Source organism: Podarcis cretensis (assembly GCF_951804945.1).
Source record: "Podarcis cretensis genome assembly, chromosome: 13".
In the NCBI taxonomy this organism is placed as follows: Eukaryota; Metazoa; Chordata; class Lepidosauria; order Squamata; family Lacertidae; genus Podarcis; species Podarcis cretensis.
In genome coordinates, this window is record NC_137182.1 from 20,362,509 (window position 1) to 20,382,268 (window position 19,760).

General features: G+C 46.3%; 1 protein-coding gene and 1 long non-coding RNA gene across 3 annotated transcripts; one reads left to right on the forward strand and one right to left on the reverse strand.

The window, feature by feature from the left end:
• Positions 1-693: 693 nt before the first annotated feature.
• On the reverse strand, positions 694-15,616 carry G6PC3 (glucose-6-phosphatase catalytic subunit 3; the record flags this gene model as incomplete). 2 transcript variants are annotated; one of them, XR_013832454.1, is made up of 8 exons in its annotated part: positions 694-1,418; positions 1,680-2,482; positions 4,133-4,274; positions 5,810-5,928; positions 7,564-7,654; positions 11,192-11,298; positions 12,357-12,587; positions 15,438-15,616. XR_013832454.1 is itself a non-coding variant. In XM_079949881.1 (7 exons), the coding sequence occupies 7 exons, from the start codon at positions 15,614-15,616 to the stop codon at positions 2,122-2,124; spliced, it is 1,230 nt and encodes a 409-aa protein (XP_079806007.1). In that variant the 3' UTR covers positions 694-2,121. The 2 variants fall into 2 exon arrangements, 1 of the variants encoding a protein (XP_079806007.1); XM_079949881.1 differs by having other exon boundaries at positions 694-2,482.
• Positions 5,858-9,952, forward strand: LOC307201199. Its single transcript, XR_013832640.1, has 2 exons — positions 5,858-5,962; positions 7,718-9,952. It is a non-coding gene; the product is annotated as an uncharacterized lncRNA (long non-coding RNA).
• Positions 15,617-19,760: the final 4,144 nt, after the last annotated feature.

Here is a 19,760-nt window from a genome sequence, read left to right on the forward strand (position 1 = left end):
AGCAAGATGAGCGCCGCAACCCCAGAGTTGGCTGCGACTGGACCTAATGGTCAGGGGTCCCTTTACCTTTATGACTCTTTTGGAATTTAAAAAAATCAAAACGTTCACAAAGCAGGAATACAGATGGGACCTGAAACAACAAGAGTGCAAGGTGGGAGTGCTGCAGTTCAGGATTTGAACCATTCATGGATTCCCCCCCCCCCCCCCGCATTCCATTTTCCTTCCCCCTCTTCCTCTCTCTCCCACCACCTTTTTCCGGTCATCCAGTATTCTGTGCCCACTGCGCTGGCTTAGCCTTACCAATACCTTCCACCTGCGTATGCCATTTTGTCTATATAGAAGTATCTACATTTGGAGGGCGGATGCACTGCTAGTTTATCACCAGTCTTCCCCCAAACTTGTACACGTGTGAGATTTTGCCCCAGGACTCCCATAAATCCCCACTGGTTTTCTTTGGCTGTGAGCTCTGTCTGTTTTTCCACAGTTCTCACTAGTGGATATGCCAGAGGCAGAGGGAGGCAGTGCAAAACACAGTCTGAATGCTGTGAAAGCTTACCGTACTTGCAACAGCAGCTTTCTTTTTAATAAAAGACTTCTATATCCTGTGCTCCTTTTAAAAAACAAAAAAAAAGTCTAGCAACTCCTTCAGATTCCATTTCTTGCTGTCTCAAATGCATGTGCTGGCAAATGACATGACAAGCTGTGAATGCAAACTTTATTATGATACCAATATTCAGGACAGATAGATACAGTGCTTTTTTTCTTTAAAAAAATGTCTAGGGGTACTCTCATTTTCCTACTCCTATTGAAATACTGCCCCTCAATGAGGCCAAACATAGATTCACAAAATGTTTAGGGGTATGCGTCCCCCCAAGAAAAAAAATCACTGGATAGATAGATAGATAGATAGATAGATGATAGATAGATAGATAAGCTTTGGCAAAAACTGGAAGAAACAAAGGGAAGGAAATCTTAAGACTACGGATGGGGAAACCTACGTTGGATTTAACCCCAGCCAGCACAACCAATGGTCATGGATGATGGGAATTGTAGTCCTGCAACAGGAAGAGAACCACAGGTTCTGCGCACTTGCATTAGGCAATGCTACCCAGTCACTTTTTCTGGTGCGCTGGACCCAAAATCCCAAGGCAGCCCCCCCTAATCCAGGCAGGTATGGCTTTTTGCGATTGCCGACACTGTTTTAAAACCATGGCTGTTGCTTGCAAAACAGAAAGATGGGGTGCTAATCCGTTGTGTTCAAGCAAGTTGGCGGGTTTCTTTAATTTTCTTAATGCACGTACAGTCATGATGGCTAAGTAATGTGCCGACAATGACTGAAGGGAGGCAAAGGCTTAGCTAGCCAGCCTTAAAGGCTGTGCCAGTATATTGCGACTACAGTGCTTCCTAAGCAACTGGGACTTACCGTATTTTTTGCTGTACAAGACTCACTTTTTCCCTCCTAAAAAGTAAGGGGAAATGTGTGTGCATCTTACGGAGCAAATGCAGGCTGCTCAGCTATCCCAGAAGCCAGAACAGCAAGAGGGATCGCTGCTTTCACTGCGCAGCGATCCCTCTTGCTGTTCTGGCTTCTGAGATTCAGAATATTTTTTTTCTTGTTTTCCTCCTCCAAAAACTAGGTGTGTCTTGTGGTCCGGTGCGTCTTATAGAGCGAAAAATACGGTAGGTGGAAAGCAATGGGTGATGAGGTGGCCTGTTTCCCCTTTGAGGGAAATCGGGGAGTTCGATTCTCCCAATGTTTATTTCTTACGGTCGTCCATGAAACTTATTTCCATAGGTATGTAGTAGAAAGGGCTGTTGCAGTCACATCAAATCTTTGGGGGTGTTAAAATGCCTCAACACCCATTAAACAGCAGAAAAGTGTGCAGTGGTTTGTTTTTAAAAATGGGATTCTCTACCTGGCAAAAAGGGATTCAAGGGGAGGTTGTGGGTTTTTTGGTAAGGCTGTTTTATAGACGAGGTCAGACTGAGTGAACAGACTCGTTTTACTTGAGGAAATCTCTCCTCTGTTGGAAAAATCTTACCTCACGCTGGGAGGAACAGAGCCCTGAGGGTAAAGCAAAGGGTTGCTGTGGGCTTCCTTGCCTATGTCTCCCCTGCCGGCTACTCTCTGTGGGGCAGCCCCGTGCTGGAGGTCAGAGCGTGGAACGCTTTGGGGAGCAGCGCGATCACCACCCACGGGAAGATGGCATACTTCGCAAAACTCAGCCCGTACCAAAGAGCCACGTTCTGCGGCTGGGCCACGTCGCTCAGCAGCCGCAGAACCACGAGGGACAGCGCGGCGCAGCAGAGCCTCTGGGACCAGCTAGGCCTCTCGCCTTTGAGCTGGGTGTAGTACGACGACTGAAAGGCCAGGCCGAGGCCGAGGGCAGTGGCCGTGTCGCGGCACAGGGACGAGAAGGGCCGTGTCTCCATGCGGATCCACTCTGGGTTCGTGCACCACTTGGTGGCAAGGCCGATGGACCTGGGAGGAGAGCAAGGAAGAGAAACAAGTAGGTCAGGCAGGCAGAGGGGAATGAAATTATGCAGGGCATACCAGAAGTGGATAGGGAAAATACCGTATATTTCGCTCTATAGGATGCAGTTTTCCCCCTCCAAAAATGAAGGGGAAATGTGTGTGCGTCCTATGGAGGGAATGCAGGCTTTCGCTGAAGCCTGGAGAGCGAGAGGGGTCGGTGCGCACCGACCCCTCTCACCCTCCAGGCTTCTGGAAGGTATCCGCAAGCCTTCGGAGCGCAGCGGGAGTTCCTGCCGGGCTCCCAAGGCTTGCGGATGGCAGCCTGCAGCCCAGAGCCCGGGGAGTGCAGCAGAGCACTCCCCAGGCTTCGGGCAGATATCTGCAAGCCTTGGGAGCCCGGCGGGAGTTAAATTTTTTTTTTCTTTATTTTCCCCCCAAAACTAGGTGCGCCCTATGGGCCGGTGCGCCCTATAGAGCGAAAAATACAGTAACTTTCTTTCTGCCTCTCTCATAATACTGGAGATCTGGGCCACCTAATGAACCTGAATGCTGGAAGATTCGGGGCAGGCAAAAAGAAGAACTTCTTTGCATAGTGCATAGAATAGCTTAATATTCTTTAAAATGTGTTTGTGGGAAGCGGGGGGGGGGGTGTTGTTATGTACTGAGTTGGATAGGATCCAAAAGGCAGCAGTCTGATTGGTCTTAGAACAATAGGATTCAGAATGCAGCAATCTGATTGGTCCACAGGAGCCACCCAATCCAGCTCCAGGTGGAAGTGAATCCGCAACCTGATTGGCCTACAGGTGAATTAGCCAATCACGTGGGGCCCATTGTGTAAATAATGTATATAAAGCAGACATCCTGGGGGAACTTCCATTCCTCCCACCAGTATGAGCTGAATAAAGAGCATGAAATCCACTCTCGACTCCGAGTATATTTCAGGGGTTATTGTTTTGTTTTTGCTTTAACTCTTTAATTTTGTGCTTTTATCCTGTATTTTTAATCTTGCGAACCGCCCTGAAATCTTCGGGCAAAAGGTGCTATATAAATGTAATTGAAAATAATAAGAACAACTCTACAATTCTGTTTTATGATTCTGCAGTTTTGGGGAGTACAACTCCCATCATTCCTAGCCAGCAGGACCAGTGGTCAGGGATGATGGGAACTGTAGTCCAAAAACAGCTTTGTTGTGGACCAGGTTTGGGATGTAACACTAATGTAAGGGAACCAGCACCTGGGATAGAACTTAAGAGATATCCTAAGATTTCTGAAGCCAGGAAACTTGGTATCAGAGGGTGTGTTGTGCTTTTCTTCATCTCCATTTTGAGAAGCCAAGCTAAGCTGACATTTCGGTGACTATTGCCATATTTTGGGACGTTTTGAGGAGAAGTATTTTTAAGAGGCAGGAGAAATGGAGCAGTGTGGGGCGTTTAGAAAACCAGCTATGTGACCCCAAAATCCACCCACCACCAGCTATGCTAGGCAGATTGTACCTCCATGCACAACGCCAATGAGATGAAGGTTAACATGCGCAGGAAAGGTGTGGAATGTAGAGTCGGAGGCACAAAACAGCAACCGCCATCGCTGGGGGGAAAAGGAGTCCACGTGGATGGCCCTGCAGCCCAGTGTCCCGTCTCCCTGGCGGAAGGAACTCACCAGCTGAGATCTACGCCGAGAGCAACCAACGCCCAATAGGTCACGATGCCGCTTAGCAAGAGAGACAGCGAGGCCCACATGAAGAAGCTGAGTTTCCTCTCTAGCGGGACGCGGGATTCTAGCAGCCAGCCCAGGATGATCGCTGGCAGGCAGTGAGAGACCCCGAGGGGGTGGGGGGAGGAAGAGGAGAGAAATGAGAAAAGGGGGAAATGCAACATAGAGCCCCCAATTCTATGGCTGGGTTCTCCTCATTGCTCTCCATACCTAAGCCAGGAGTCAGCAGATTTTAGGATCCCAGATTTTAGAACCCAGAGGACCCCCAACAGTAGCCAGATGCAAAGCAGTGGCTCAGGAAGGTGAAGAATTAAGAGGAAATAATAATAATAATAATAATAATAATAATAATAATAATAATAATATTTCTACCCTGCCCATGTGGCTGGGTTTCCCCAACCACTCTGGGTGGCTTCCAGCAAAATATTAAAATACAATAATTCATCAAATATTAAAAGCTTCCCTAAACAGGGCTGCCTTCAGATGTCTTCTAAAAGTCAGATAGTTGTTTATTTCCTTGACATCTAGTGGGAGGGTGTTCCACAGGGCGGGTGCCACTACTGAGAAGGCCCTCTGTCTGGTTCCCTGTAACCTCACTTCTCGCAATGAGGGAACCGCCAGAAGGCCCTCAGAGCTGGACCTCAGTGTCGAGGCTGAACGATGGGGGTGGAGACGCTCCTTCAGGTATACTGGTACGTTTTAGGGCTTTAAAGGTCAGCATCAACACTTGAAATGTGCTCGGAAACATATTGGGAGCCAATGTAGGTCTTTCAGGACTGGTGTTATATGGTCTTGGCGGCCGCTCCCAGTCACCAGTCTAGCTGCCGCATTCTGGATTAGTTGTAGTTTCCGGGTCACCTTCAAAGGTAGCCCCACGTAGAGGCGTGTTGCAGTAGTCCAAGCGGAAGATAACCACTACTCTTGCACTACTTTGGCAAGACAGTCCGTGGGCAGGTAGGGTCTCAGCCTGCGTACCAGATGGAGCTGGAAGACAGCTGCCCTGGACACAGAACTGACCTGCACCTCTATGGACAGCTGTGAGTCCAAAATGACTCCCAGGCTGTGCACCTGCTCCTTCGGGGCACAGTTGCCCCATTCAGGACCAGGGAATCCTCCATACCCACCTGCCCCCTGTCCCCCAGACACAGTACTTTTGTCTTGTCAGGATTCAACCTCAATCTGTTAGCCGCCATCCATCCTCCTATGTCCCTTTGTGTTCCTGCCCGCCTCCCCAGTACCAGAACTGGAGTTTACACACAGATCCTTTGGCACATGTACGCCTAACCCTGTTTGCCCCTTGAGCGTTCTTGATTTCAGCGGCCTGATTAAAGAGGGAAGGAAAAAAGCTTTTCGCGATCACGACTGGGAAATCTTTGGATCTGAGGCAGAGGAGAAATTCTGAGCTGTCCAAGGTCACCTCTTCCCTCATTCAGGATTGTTTCTCACAAGCCTCTGTGGTTCGTTTCTGAGCCTGGCTACGGGGGGAACGTTCATCTCTAAACTGGACATAAAGCACTGTTAACGGTCCTCATGAAGACACAAAGCAAGGCCCTTCTGCAAAGGATGCTGGGATATCAAAGCACAGGCAGCAGAGATGGCTGCCGGCCGCCACAGTGTACCCACCTGTCAAGATGCCGCCAACGACTTGGTGGGGGAAATGAGCGAGGATGAAGATGCGAGAGAGGCCTACAGCCAGCAGGAAGACGAGATAAGCTGTAAAGGGCCCAGCCTTCACGACCCATCTGTAAGAGGCAAAAAAAAAAGGGGGGGAGGAGAGTGGGATTTTATTTATTTTTATTCAAATTTATTCTTTACCTTTATTTTCCTGCAGGAAGCTCAAGGTTAGGGCTGATGGGAGTTGTAGTCCAACACCATCTAGAGCAGGCATGGGCAAATTTGGCCCTCCAGATGTTTTGGGACTACAACTCCCATCATACCTGACCACTGGTCCTGTTAGCTAGGGATGAGGGGAGTTGTAGTCCCAAAACATCTGGAGGGCCGAGTTTGCCTATGCCTGATCTAGAGGGTCCAAGTTGACTACCTCTTGGCACATGCCACTGACCGACTCACCCAATGTCAGCTCAAAAATTCACTGCACCTGTTTTGATTTTATGCACCAACATTACATAAAGGAAAAAGAGGTCGGGGAAAAGGCCAATATATACTGTATTGGCCCGAATATAAGCCACACTTTCCCCCCAAATGCCAACCATGAAAAGTTAAAGTGCGGCTTATAATTTAAAAAAAATCAAATTATAATTTTATAATTAAAAAAAATTATCCAGTATGCAGCCAGGAGCGCAGGGCAAACAGAACCAGGAGCAAGACAAAGTGGCACCCGCCCTGCTCGTATTGCCCCGTCCTCTCCCCCAAGAAGGGAGAGGGTGCGGCTTATATTTGGGCCAATACGGTATGTGGACTGTCCCTGGATTGAGGGAATTTTCTTCTTTAAGTTCTCAAAGCTCTTAACCTAGCTCAAAGTTGTCATCTGAACTACCCGAATGTTTACCTGAGAATCAATCACAGCCAGTCTGTCATTTGAAAAACAAAACTTTAGCTCTGTCTTGTGCCCCCAAATGGCAACTAGATATTCCGCTCTAGTGACTGCTACCTTGGTTCAAGGAGCCATCTGGCCGCCTGGCTTATATATCTAAGTTTCTAACACTGGACCACCAGTCGCTCCTAGGCTAACCTGCCTTGCAGGGTTGCTGTGAGGGGGAGAAAAAGAGGGGAAGTCGAAAGGCCCATGAGCTCCTTGGAGGAAAGGCGAAATGCAAATGTAATAAATAACTAAATAAATAAATAAGGTGTACAATGCTATTAGCAGAGACATCACCTTGCCTTGCCAACAAAGGTCCGTATAGTTAAAGCTATGGTTTTCCCAGTAGTGATGTATGGAAGCGAGAGCTGGACCATAAAGAAGGCTGATGGCCGAAGAATTGATGCTTTTGAATTATGGTGCTGGAGGAGACTCTTGAGAGTCCCATGGACTGCAAGAAGATCAAACCTCTCCATTCTGAAGGAAATCAGCCCTGAGTGCTCACTGGTAGGACAGATCTTGAAGCTGAGGCTCCAATACTTTGGCCACCTCATGAGAAGAGAAGACTGATGTTGGGAAAGATGGAGGGCACAAGGAGAAGGGGACGACAGAGGACGAGATGGTTGGATAGTGTTCTCGAAGCTACCAGCATGAGTTTGACCAAGCTGCGGGAGGAAGTGGAAGACAGGGGTGCCTGGCGTGCTCCATGGGGTCACGAAGAGTCGGACACGACTAAACGACTAAACAACAACAACATACAATGCTATTGTAAAGTAAAAGGGAAGGGGGGAAGGGAAGGAGGACTGGGAATGTGAGTGGCTGAGATATAGAGACATACCTTTTGGAGTGCTGCGATATCCATGCGGTCAGTGCGGTCACCACTGGCCACAGAGCCGTGCCTGTGATCATGCAGTGGCCAGAGGGGCTTCCTGCAGAAAAAAAGGAATTGGATTAGGGTTCCCCCCCCCTCTCTCTTTCTCTCTTTTAATCAGCATGCTTGGGAGACTGCCCTGCTTTGCAACAGATGAACCACAGACGAGTCGACCTTTCGGTCCCTGCCAACTCTGTAACCCAAGGCATGGCCTGGGTGGGGTGGAGGGCTGGAGACAGGCCTGGTGGTCTATGTGGAGGTTCTCCCCCTTGCTCTGCTGGCAGCTGGTCTGGGGCGAATCAAACGCCAGCAGAGAATTACCAGGAGGCGTTCCAGTGAAAACCACCAGCCCAGGCGATTTCAGAAAAGTCTCAGGCGAATTCCTGAAGGTCCACGGATACCTCAGAACCACGCAGCACTTGGCCATCACAATGGAGCAAAGCAAACATGGGACATCCACTGAAACCTTTTTTTAAAATTAAAAAATAAACAAAACCAGCCTGGAACAGTCAGCCTGCTGGCTTCTCAAAAGTTTGTGCTGCCTCTTGAAACCGTCAGGCCTCAACTATTTGCCTCCCTCACAGCAGCTCTAAGTTTATTAGCCAAGTACACAAACAAGCAGCTCCGTTCTACGTCAAGAGTTTGATCTTCCTGACAGATGTGGCATTCAATCTTCTCCACCGCAAGCCAACATTTCATTTTGCCGAGAGAGAGAGAGAGCTGGCCAACTATTCCTGTCCAAGAAGTGGGCATGGAATTTTTATTTCTTATTTGTAAATGTGCCAATAACTCAACTTTGTTCGAACCGCAAGGACATAATCTTTCTTCATTCGGGGCTCAACTAAGCTCCCTTTGAGGACCTCTTATTTATTTGCTTAAGCTCTTTTTCGGGCTTCTTGAGTTGTGGCATGTTTATCTCGCCATTCTTCCAAAGCAGGGATGGGGAACCTGTGAACTTCCAAGCAGAGACACCCCACCCTCACCCTGTCCTGTATTTTGGCAGAACAAAGGTGGCAACCCTACTTCAAATGTACAATACGGATGGGGTCCTGAGTTCAAGTGCTCGCCTGGTCATGAAGCCCACGAGCTGAGCAAACTCATTATCAATCTAATCAGTTTCACACAGTTGCTCTTCAATCAAAACGGGGAAGCAGGTGGAGCTTGCATGCCACCACGGCATCTATAGATCAGGGGTGACGATTCTGTGAGACCTTCAGATGTTGTTGAGCTCTACCTCCCATCAGTCCTAGCCAGCATGGCCCAATGGTCAGGGAAGCAAACCAAAAACCAAAAAGACCCCCACAGAAGCCATACTGATTCGCTATTTCAGCCACATTTCCCAGCTAAAGAGGCCGATAAGTAGACCTTTTTTGAGATGGCTCCAATAAGCAGAGTTTGAGGAGCCTAGAAGAATTTGCCAATGTTTACACAGCTAATAACTCTGTGCCTGAAAGGAGGCTTTGGAAAGAAATCAAACCCGCCTTCTCCTTGGATGTGCAAAGCTAATAGGCTAGCAGGCAACTGGCCTTCAAAGCAATTTATTTTGTAGAACCCCAACTAGCCCCTATGTGTCCTAAACTCCATGCCTCTGAGCCACAAAACAGCTGTACCAGCATTTTGCCAGGTGGGTGTGTGATATTTAATGCCAAGGATATCATATAACTTTAGAGCTGGAAGGACTTTTGGATCTCATCTAGTCCAGATGTCGGGAACCTGTGGTCCTTCACAGTTTTCTGAACTACAACTTCCATCAGCCCCACCTAATACGTCCAGCATTCAGGGATGTTGGACAGTTGAATAACATTGGGAAGGCCACAGATTCTCCTTGCCCAGGGTAGACAATACTTACCTAGATGGACCAACGTCTGTCATGACATAAGGCAGTTTCCTATGTTACACGTTCCATTCATTATTATTATATTTTGTTTGTTTATATGCCGCCCATCTGACTGGGTTTGCCCAACCACTCTGGGTGACTTCCAACAAATTAAAACCTCAAACCATGAGGTTGATGGAACATGCGGAAATGGCTAAGATGACCGGAAGAGTCAGAAATCAGGAAGACCAAAATTTTAATAAGGAATGGGTAAAATTTATAACTTATCTTAAAGACCACTGTAGACAATTAAAATCATTAGTAGGATTGGAATATCACTTGTAGTTTAAGGCTGAATTCTGGACATAATGGAAGAAGTAAAAGGTTTGGATTATCATAAAAGATGTGGGAGGAAATGATTAATAATAGGACCCACAAAGGGGAGGATGGAAGTCCAGGAGATTCCTTGGAATCTTGTTTTTATGATTTATGTTTGATATATCTCTGTAAAAATTTAATTTGAAAAACCAAATAAATAAATTTTAAAAATAAAAATAAAACATCAAACACAGTGAAACATCAAACATTAAAAACTTCCCTAAATAGGGCTGCCTTCAGATATCTTCCAAAAGTCAGATAGTTGTTTATTTCCTTGACACCTGGTGGGAAGGCGTTCCACAGGGCGGGTGACACCACTGAGAAGGCCCTCTGCCTGGTTCCCTGTAACCTCACTCCTCACAGTGAGGGAATTGCCAGAAGGCCCTCAGTGTCCGGGCTGAATGACGGGGGTGGAGAAACTCCTTCAGGTATGCAGAACTGATGACATTTAGGGCTCTAAAAGTCAGCACCAGCACTTTGAATTGTGCTCGGAAATCTACTGGGAGCCAATGTAGATCTTTTAGAACCAGTGTTACATGGTCCCGGCGGCCGCTCCCAGTTATCAATCTGGCAGCTGCAATTTGGGTTAGTTGTAGTTTCTGAATCACTACCACATGACTGAGACAAGCAATGTGTGAGGGTCCTCAGTAGCGCGGCTTCAAGGTTTTTTGGGGGTCCTTGGGCAAGTTGTTCTCACTGCCCCATTCTTCCTTGTGTGGGTCTTTCTCCACTGATTTTGTTGCCACCCATTTGCTGACCTCACCTTCTGGCATCCAATCAGTGCCATCGCCCAAAGTGGACAAGGTTTTTGCTCCTCTCACTGCTCACTTGGGAGTGGGTGAGTGAATAGGCAGCAACAGCGAAGAATAACAGAGCCAGGAAGCTCCAAGGATTAGTAATGAGCTGCAGTTGGACCGTGGGCCTCAACAGGTACACAACGATGCTGAACCATCACCATCGGCCTGGTTACTTATGGACAAAGGTGTGCTGGGCAGTTCTTTCCCCACCCCTATTTAATCCTCACAACAACCCTGTGAGGTGGGCTATGCTGAGAGATAAGAGATAACTGACTTCATGCCTGAGTGGGGATTTGAACTCTGGTCTCCCAGGTCCTAGACTGACACTCTAACCACTAAACCACACCGGCTTTCTATGCTTTCTGCATTGCAGGCAGAGGAATTGCAGCATCTAATTCAACCTTTCATTTGTCCCCAAGACAGCAGGTGAACAAATCAAAAGATGCTGCCCCAGTATAACGTATTGCATTAAGTTGGTGGGACAGACTGCTTGCCTGTGTCTCAAAACTGATCGCCGCATGTAAGGAATTAAGGGCCCCAATCATTTTTCAACCACAAAAGCCCAGATTGACTGGCGTTTTGAACCTTCTCTCGAGCGACAGACCTGGCCCTGTTTCACAGCTTGCAGGGAACTGGCGGAGGGTGACTTCCTCCTTCTTTGAAAACCCAGACTCATAGATCCACCAGAACGGCCGTTCACCAAACAAAAACCTGCGGAGAGAGAGAACAAAATGTTAAGAGATAACAAGGGACAAGTGGATTCAATGCTTTCCGAGTTCCAGGAGCTTTTAAGTTTACTTTTCATTTTAATTGCTGCTCTTACTGTCGACAGCTGCTTTTCCAGCCCACAGCAACCTTGTGCCTTCCAGATGTTTTGGACTGCTATTCCCATGATCCTCCGCATCCTCCAGTCACACTGAGCGGCACTGATGGGTGTTGTAGTCCAAAACATCTGGCGGGAACCTAGGTTGCAGAAGGCTGGCTGATGTGGCCATTGTGAGCTTTTAAAACACAAACGTATATAACATTTTAGTAATTAGTATGGAAAATCCCTAAGAATTGTAAAGTGGGATGTCGCTTATTTAAACAAATAAATGGAAGGCAGCAACTCCTGCATGTTATCTCCCTTTACGTACATGCACAAGCACTGCCAACCCTGGTACCATGGTAATATTTACTGAAATCAGTATTGCCATGGAAGGCGTGGCAGTTGTTAGAAGCTGGCGATGTGCGCCAGGCCACCTGGTGGGTGTGGGGGTGTCTTACCTCACCATCCCCTTCTGGCCGAAGTAGCTCCAAGGCCTAATCAGCGTCCTCAAAACTGAGAGAACCGAACTTTGTTAAGGAATCAAAATTAACAAAAATGAACCAAAAGTCCCCAATTAAGGTGAAGTGACTTTAGAGCACTGATTTGCAGCTGCCGTTTTGATTTCCCACAATGCCCTGGACATAACGTGGCTTCAGGGGATTGTGGGAAATTAAAATGGCAGCTGCCCACTACTAATTAGAGGGCGGTTTTGAAAAGAGGCCCAGGAGACAGTGTCAGAAACAGGCCCTGCTTTTAGCCTACTAACATCAGAAGAGGGGGTGGCAACTATGCAGTTAACTTTTCCTGAGGCCTGGCGCACTTTCAGGAGCAGCTGGGACCTATGGACAACTGGCCTTGTGTGGTGGCAGCTTCTCCAACCTTTTCCTGAGACCAAGAGTGAGTCCCAATGGTTATTAAAGCCTGGGACGTTTGTTTTGTGACCTTTTTTTCCTCCTCTCACCATTTAGAGACTAAGTTGAGCCATTCCGAGATCAAGCCCAGCCAAAGGACTTTGACGCCAACCTTCCGGTCGAGCAGGAAATAAGCGAGAGGGAAATAAATGATGATGACGCTCTTTGGGTCACCCATGAACGTCATCCAAAGCCAAAAATCCTCCAGCCCAGGCAGGCTAGTCTGAAGCACCTCTGCAAACCGGATTCCAGAGGTGTGGAATACCTCCATAGTGGTGAAGCTGGAAAAGATGGTGAGATTGGTTAGGATACAGGGAATGCTTACTGCGAAATCTTGGTGAGCCTTGGTGCCTTGATGCTGCAAATGGGTTCCATCCCATTGCCACAAACATGCTTAGTAGTCTCCCATGCCTGACTCAGAGGGAGTGATGAAGTTGGGTGTCATCAGCATGTCATCACACCTCACTCCAAATACCTGAAGATCTTCCCCAGATCTACATTCCTGTAGATCAGGAATGGAACTGTGGCCTTCCAGCTGTTGTTGAACTCCCAACACCCATCATCCCCAAGACAGTGTTAGAAACTCAGGTATATAAACTAGGAACCAAATAGCTCCTGAAACCAAGGTTATAGTCGCCAAAATGGAATGTCTTATAAAAGAATGGAAACGGTTTATTGAATATTTACAATTAAACTGTAAACAGATAAGAGAATTGGCAGGATCATTGTAATAACCTGCAGTTTTATAAGAGTATATATTTAAAGTAGATGAATAAATGAACAAATTAAGTTAATTTGGATATGCAGAAAATATTAAAAAATAAATTTAAGGAACTGCAGAAAGAGGAGGAAGGAAGACGAGTTTTGAAATGTTAAAATGACTGTAAAATTACAGTGGTACCTCAGGTTACATACACTTCAGGTTACATACACTTCAGGTTACAGACTCCGCTAACCCAGAAATAGTACCTCGGGTTAAGAAATTTGCTTCAGGATGAGAACAGAAATCGTGCTCCGGCGGTGCGGCAGCAGCAGGAGGTCCCATTAGCTAAAGTGGTACCTCAGGTTAAGAACAGTTTCAGGTTACGTACGGACCTCCAGAACGAATTAAGTACTTAACCTGAGGCACCACTGTATTGAAATGTATTAAAACTGAAAATCATAAAAAAGACAAAACAAAACAAAATGGAATGTCTACTTGCCATTTTGGGGGCAAGATGTCTCTGAAGTCTTGTTTTTCAAATGGACTGACTGTGATTGATTCTCAGTTAAACATATGGCTAGTTCAGAGAGTTAACTTGAGCTAGGTCAAGAACTTAAAAGAACTTAAAAAAAGAAAAGCCACTTGATCCAGGGGCAGTCTACATATATATTGGCCTATTCTGACCTCTTTTTGTTAGTGGGGACATGGACCGTTCATGACATAAGAATATTCTCCACAACTGTAAGCAGGGCAGTGGGGTGGGATAAGTGAAGACAAGCTGCAACAATTAAGTATAATGTCGTTCACTGCTCCTGCTCAGGTTGCACAGGAAAAGCATTCTGGTTCCTGAAATTTATTCTGATTGAGCGGATAAAACATAACAGAATTCTGCAGTACAGTGGTACCTCGGGTTACATACACTTCAGGTTACATACGCTTCAGGTTACAGACTCTGCTAACCCAGAAATATTACCTTGGGTTAAGAACTTTGCTTCCGGATGAGAACAGAAATCATGCTCCGGTGGCACGGCAGAAGCAGGAGGCCCCATTAGCTAAAGTGGTGCTTCAGGTTAAGAACAGTTTCAGGTTAAGAACGGACCTCCGGAACGAATTAAGTACTTAACCCAAGGTACCACTGTATTAGTGTGCGACGACAGTCAAGATTCAATGATTCCCCAGGCATGCACTTCCACATGGTGATCTCAGGCACCCTGGAGGTTATAACCAGAAACAGCCCTGGGTATAAGCTCCACAGGTGAATGGTGCCTTGGGGAGCATCACTCTTTGGGGTGTGGGGGGGGGCAGCTAATAGACCAGGGGTTGTCCAGAGGACTCCCAAGGAGAGGAGAGTAGGCTGAGGGAACCCTCCACAAGGCAGGGTGTTCGAAAAAGGGTGAGGGGCTGGCAAGGGGTGACATAACTGGGCTCCTGAGCCCCACAGGGGTGCTGCAGAAAGAATGTAGTTGGTCAAAGGAGCCGTGGACTCAATAAGTTTGAAAATCTCTGGCCAGGGCTAGATTTAGATTTGATGAGGCCCTACGCTACTGAAGGTAATGGGGCCTTTTATATATCCAGCTGTCCTATGTCAACAACAAATTGTCGCTGTTTTTTGTGTTGAATATATGCTATATGGTAATTTATGGACCTAATAGGTCCATACACAACACAAAACACTGTTGCTGTATGTAGGTTTTCTTTTATTTGTTTTTTATCTTATATTTTGGAAATGTACATCCAGGTTTTTTTTCCTTTAATTTTCTGGGGGCTCCCAAGAGAGTGGGGCCCTAAGCTATAGCTTGTTTAGCTTATAGGTAAATCCGGCACTCCCTCTGGCCTAAACTTAAGCAACAGAGCGGGAGCAGCCGCCAGTAAGGAAACCAGAGACTTCCTGGTCCGTTATGGGCTCTTAGCAGCCACTGCTCTAGTCCAACCCCGGTGGCTTCCTGCAAGAGAGGCTGGAAATAGCAACGTAGTAATGGCCAGGAGTCTACACAGGCTCCCCCTTAACCTCCTGGCACAACGACAACTCCCAAAATTCGTGGGAAAAAGCGGCGAACCCACAAGCCCCCAAAATATTCTTTAATGGGTGCCAGGAGTTACATTTGTTGTAATCTTAATATGGCTGGGTTTTCCCCCCACTCCATGTTCCCCCAAAGTCTTGCGCCGGTGATGTTAGGAAACGTTCATATAATCGATTGCACTTTTCAAAAAGCTGAGCCTCATTGTTTCCATTAAAAGGATGCGCTTGCAAACCATTTTAGCTACCTAGACTGGGAAGCGAAAGTTCCCTCTCCCTTTTTTGCTCTTTTCCCTTCCTCCCCCAGCAGCCCTTTCCCTTATAGCTCTCCGCTGCCTCTCCCGACCCTCCTGGCTCGCCCCTTCCCACCACCATCCCACTTCCCATCCGCTCCACGCCCACTCCCATTACCTGCAATTGCCGGGATCCGCTTTGCCCACTTTGAATGGAAAAACTACATTTCCCAGAAACCTCAGAGGCACGGAGGACCCGGTATCCGGCTTGGTTACCGGGCGGGGTAAGGGACATTCCTCTGAACTCACGCTGGCCTCTCCAGGGCTCGCGGGGTTGGGGCTCGTTTTATCTCGCATCATGCATTATTTTCTGGTGTGTGTCTAGACCGCTCTGTGCATCGTTTACGTAGCATGCATGCATGCATGCATACATACATACATACATACATACTGATCGCAGGAGCATTTTATTAAAATGCGATTTGAAATGACTACAGGCGTCCGCCCCCCAACCTGTATTGGATGGGCTGCATGTTTATACATAGAGCAGCCTGCATGAGCAATGCAATAGGTTTGAAGGTGGGTAAGCACATAGAAGGTTTAGTTACTACTACTACTACTACTACTAATAATAATAATAATAATAATATAAAAAAATTATATTTATATCCCGCCCTCCCCAGCCGAAGCCGGGCTCAGAGCGGCTAACAACAGTAAAATAATACAGCATTCTAAAATCAATTCATTATAAGAATTCTAAGGTCTCCAAAATAAATGATCATTAAGTGCACAAGGTAAAACACACATATACATAGGTATATAAACCATATATCTGAAATAGTACAGGAGAGCAATCCTGAAGCCACCTTGATTCTTGTTGTTTAGTCGTGTCCGACTCTTCGTCACCCCATGGACCAGAGCATGCCAGGCACTCCTGTATTCCACTGCCTTCCACAGTTCTTGATTCTTAAAGGTAAAGGTAAAGGTACCCCTGCCCGTACGGGCCAGTCTTGACAGACTCTGGGGTTGTGCGCCCATCTCACTTAAGAGGCCAGGGGCCAGCGCTGTCCGGAGACACTTCCGGGTCACGTGGCCAGCGTGACATCGCTGCTCTGGCGAGCCAGAGTCGCACACGGAAACGCCGTTTACCTTCCCGCTGGTAAGCGGTCCCTATTTATCTACTTGCACCTGGAGGTGCTTTCGAACTGCTAGGTTGGCAGGCGCTGGGACCGAGCAGCGGGAGCGCATCCCGCCGCAGGGATTCGAACCGCCGACCTTTCGATCGGCAAGCCCTAGGCGCTGAGGCTTTAACCCACAGCGCCACCTGCGTCCCTAATGACCCCAAATATTTCCTCTGCAGAAGGGGAAACCTTTTCCCAGTATTTCTTTTCACTTACAGATCCTGCCTTTAGGGCATATTTTGTGTTTGAATAGGGTATGCCTGTGATCTGAATTCAGTAACTTAAGGTATTTAACATCTCAGAAGAATTATCACACTGGCCAGGTGATGCAATCAGTGACCATTATCAGGTATCTTGTCAGACAGGAGACAAGACACACACTCAAATTTCTGTTGTCTTTCTGTGACACGTGTATGATGCCTCTTGGGTGGTCTTTGGCTAAGGGGCTGGGCAATTTCTAAAGTCGTTAAAAGTTCTTGCACACCTTGCAAGGGGTGGAGATGCTGTTGCAACAGAAAAATAAAGATCTTCCTTGCTTTCCCTGGATCCTGCCTCCACTCAATTTTCTCTGATCAATGTTTTATTATATTGCGGCATTTAATAGTTTGCATTTTTCCTTCTGCCTGTTTTGCTTTAACTGTACCATTTCGGTGCCTTCTAGGAATTGGTGCATGCGGGCAAAGGAGCAGGATTTAACCTGTGCACTCGTCACATTCGTCCCTTCCTTGGATCTACTTCCAAGCAAACATGGTTAGGATTGTACCGTTACTCTATAACTGTGCATAGTCCTGCCATTTTGCAGCCTGATCCTCAGTTTAGAATCATAGAATTGCAGAGCAGCAAGGATCTCCAAGGACCCTCTGCTCCAACCTCTGCAATGCAGGAATCCTGCCCACCAAACTTCTGGTTAACAGCTGGACACACTGCCCCATTGCACCACCTTTCTTGGAAGTAAGCCTCAGTATCATTATAAGAATTCTTTTTCCCCCAATTCTTTTTATTGATTTTCTAAAAATTTTAAACAAACAAACATATATCTTAATTGTACTTAATCCAATCTTAGTAACATTTTTAAATGACTTCCTCAAATCCCCCCGGCTGAATTTCAGTGTATATCATTGTAACAGTTTTCCAAAACCAATTTTCTTATAAAATTAACTTAATCACTTAACATCTTTCTTTTTTTTTCATTTTAACTTTAAACATGTTATTCTCTAACATTACATATTTAAATCCTAAGCCTACCTGGTATTTGCAAGTTTTTCCAATTAAGTTATCGTAACATATTTAACTATATGGTCTTTGAATTTCATCCATTCCTCCTGGTACTCTTCCTCCTTCTGGTCGCGAACTCTTCCAGTCAGGTCAGCTAGCTCTGAAATGTCCATCATCTTCATCTGCCATTCCTCCACTGTTGGGACTTCTTGTGTTTTCCAATTCTTAGCTAACAAAATTCTAGCTGCAGTTGTGGCATACAAAAACAGTCTAACATCTTTCTTGGGCAATTCCAAACGTGTTATTCCAAGAAGAAAGGCCTCTGGTATCATGATAAGAATTCTAAGGTCTCAAAAATAACATATATGTTCATAAGTGCACAAGGTAAACACACATGTGTAAGTAGATAAACCACGTCTGAAATAGTACAGGAGAGCAACCCTGAAGCCATCTTGGCTCTCCTAAAAACTCTAAATGTTTCCTCTGCAAATAAAGTATATTTGGGAAACATTTCCCAATAGTCCTTTCATTTACAAATAGTTCAAATCCTGTCTTGAGGGTGTGTTGAATAGGGCAAGTCTGTGACCTGGATTCAAGAACTGAGGTATTTACCATCTCAAAAGGATGACCACACTGGCCAGGCAATGCAATCAGTGACCATTATCTTGTCAGACAGGAGACAAGACACACCCTCAAATTTCTGTTGCAGACCATCTCTTTCTGTGTATGATGCCTTTTGAGTGGTCTTTTGTTAAGGGTTTGGGCGATGTCTAAAGTCTTTAAAGGTTCTTGCACACTTTGTTCTTGCTCCTTAACACTTTGTGTGTGTGTGTGGGGGGGGGGGGGAGACAGTTGCCACAGAAAAATAAAAGTTTTTCCTTGCTTTTATTGCCCCCATCCAATTTTCCCTAACCAATAAAGGATTTAGGGGACACTGAATCCCTTAATGGAGAGTTGAGCTGTGAAAGCCACCCCCCCCATAACATTCTGAACTTCACTGAAATTTGCTCCCTAGTGAGCAGGGAATTTTGCTATCTGAGGCAAACCGCAAAATGGCATCTCCTTCCGCAGCAGGGACTAAGGGGTGGGTGAAGATCTACATCAGGAACAAGGGTGTGTGTGTGAGGAATAAAAATCACATGTGGATCTGTTGCTCCTATGGACTCTGCAGACTTGACCTTGCCTCACCTGCTAGTAAGCCGTAAAGAGTGGCTGGGGAAACCCAGCCAGATGGGCGGGGTATAAAGAAATAATTATTAGGGGTGCAGCCATAGCGTCACACAACCTACCCACATTTACAGGGACGCAGAGCCAACAGTCCATATTCTTATCAAACACCTACAGTGCCCTGCTGCAAAATCCCTCGAGGCATGGGTGTAGCCAGGGTGGGCATTTAGGTTTGATGAGGCCCAAAGATACTGAAGGTAATGGGGCCCTTTATATGTCCAGCTGTCCTTTTTCAACACCCAGCCCTACAAAGAGTTTCCTCATGAGGCCGGAGGAACATCGCCCGGCTATTGTTTTATTTATTTATTGATTTAATATGCTGTAAACTGCTTTGAGATTTTTATTAAAAATATAAAGCGGTATAAAAATTTATAATTAAACAAACCAACAAACCAACAAATTGTCACTTTTTTGTGTTGAATATATGCTATATGGTAATTTATGGACCTAATAGGTATCAAAATCCATTTGCACATAACACAATATGTATTTTATCAAAGTAATTGTTACAACCAGTCCATGCAGAATGTAGGCACCCTATATATAGAAATGAGCAAACCAGTGATATTTTAGGGAGCAGACTACACAACACAAAACACTGTTGCTGTATGTAGGTTTTATTTTATTTGTTTTTTTATCTTTTATTTTGGAAATGTACATCCAGTTTTCCCCTTTAATTTTTTTGGGGGCCCTCCAAGAGGATGGGGCCCTAAGCTATAGCTTGTTCAGCTGCCTCCCCTAAATCAAGCAAATAAATATATAAAAAATACTTAACTAAAGCTCCCCACCCCCCAACACAAATCCTGCCTCTGTGGGCCACCGCGCTTCTAACCCTCCCTCTGCCCAGCTCCACCTCCTCACGCACCTCCTGGGCAACC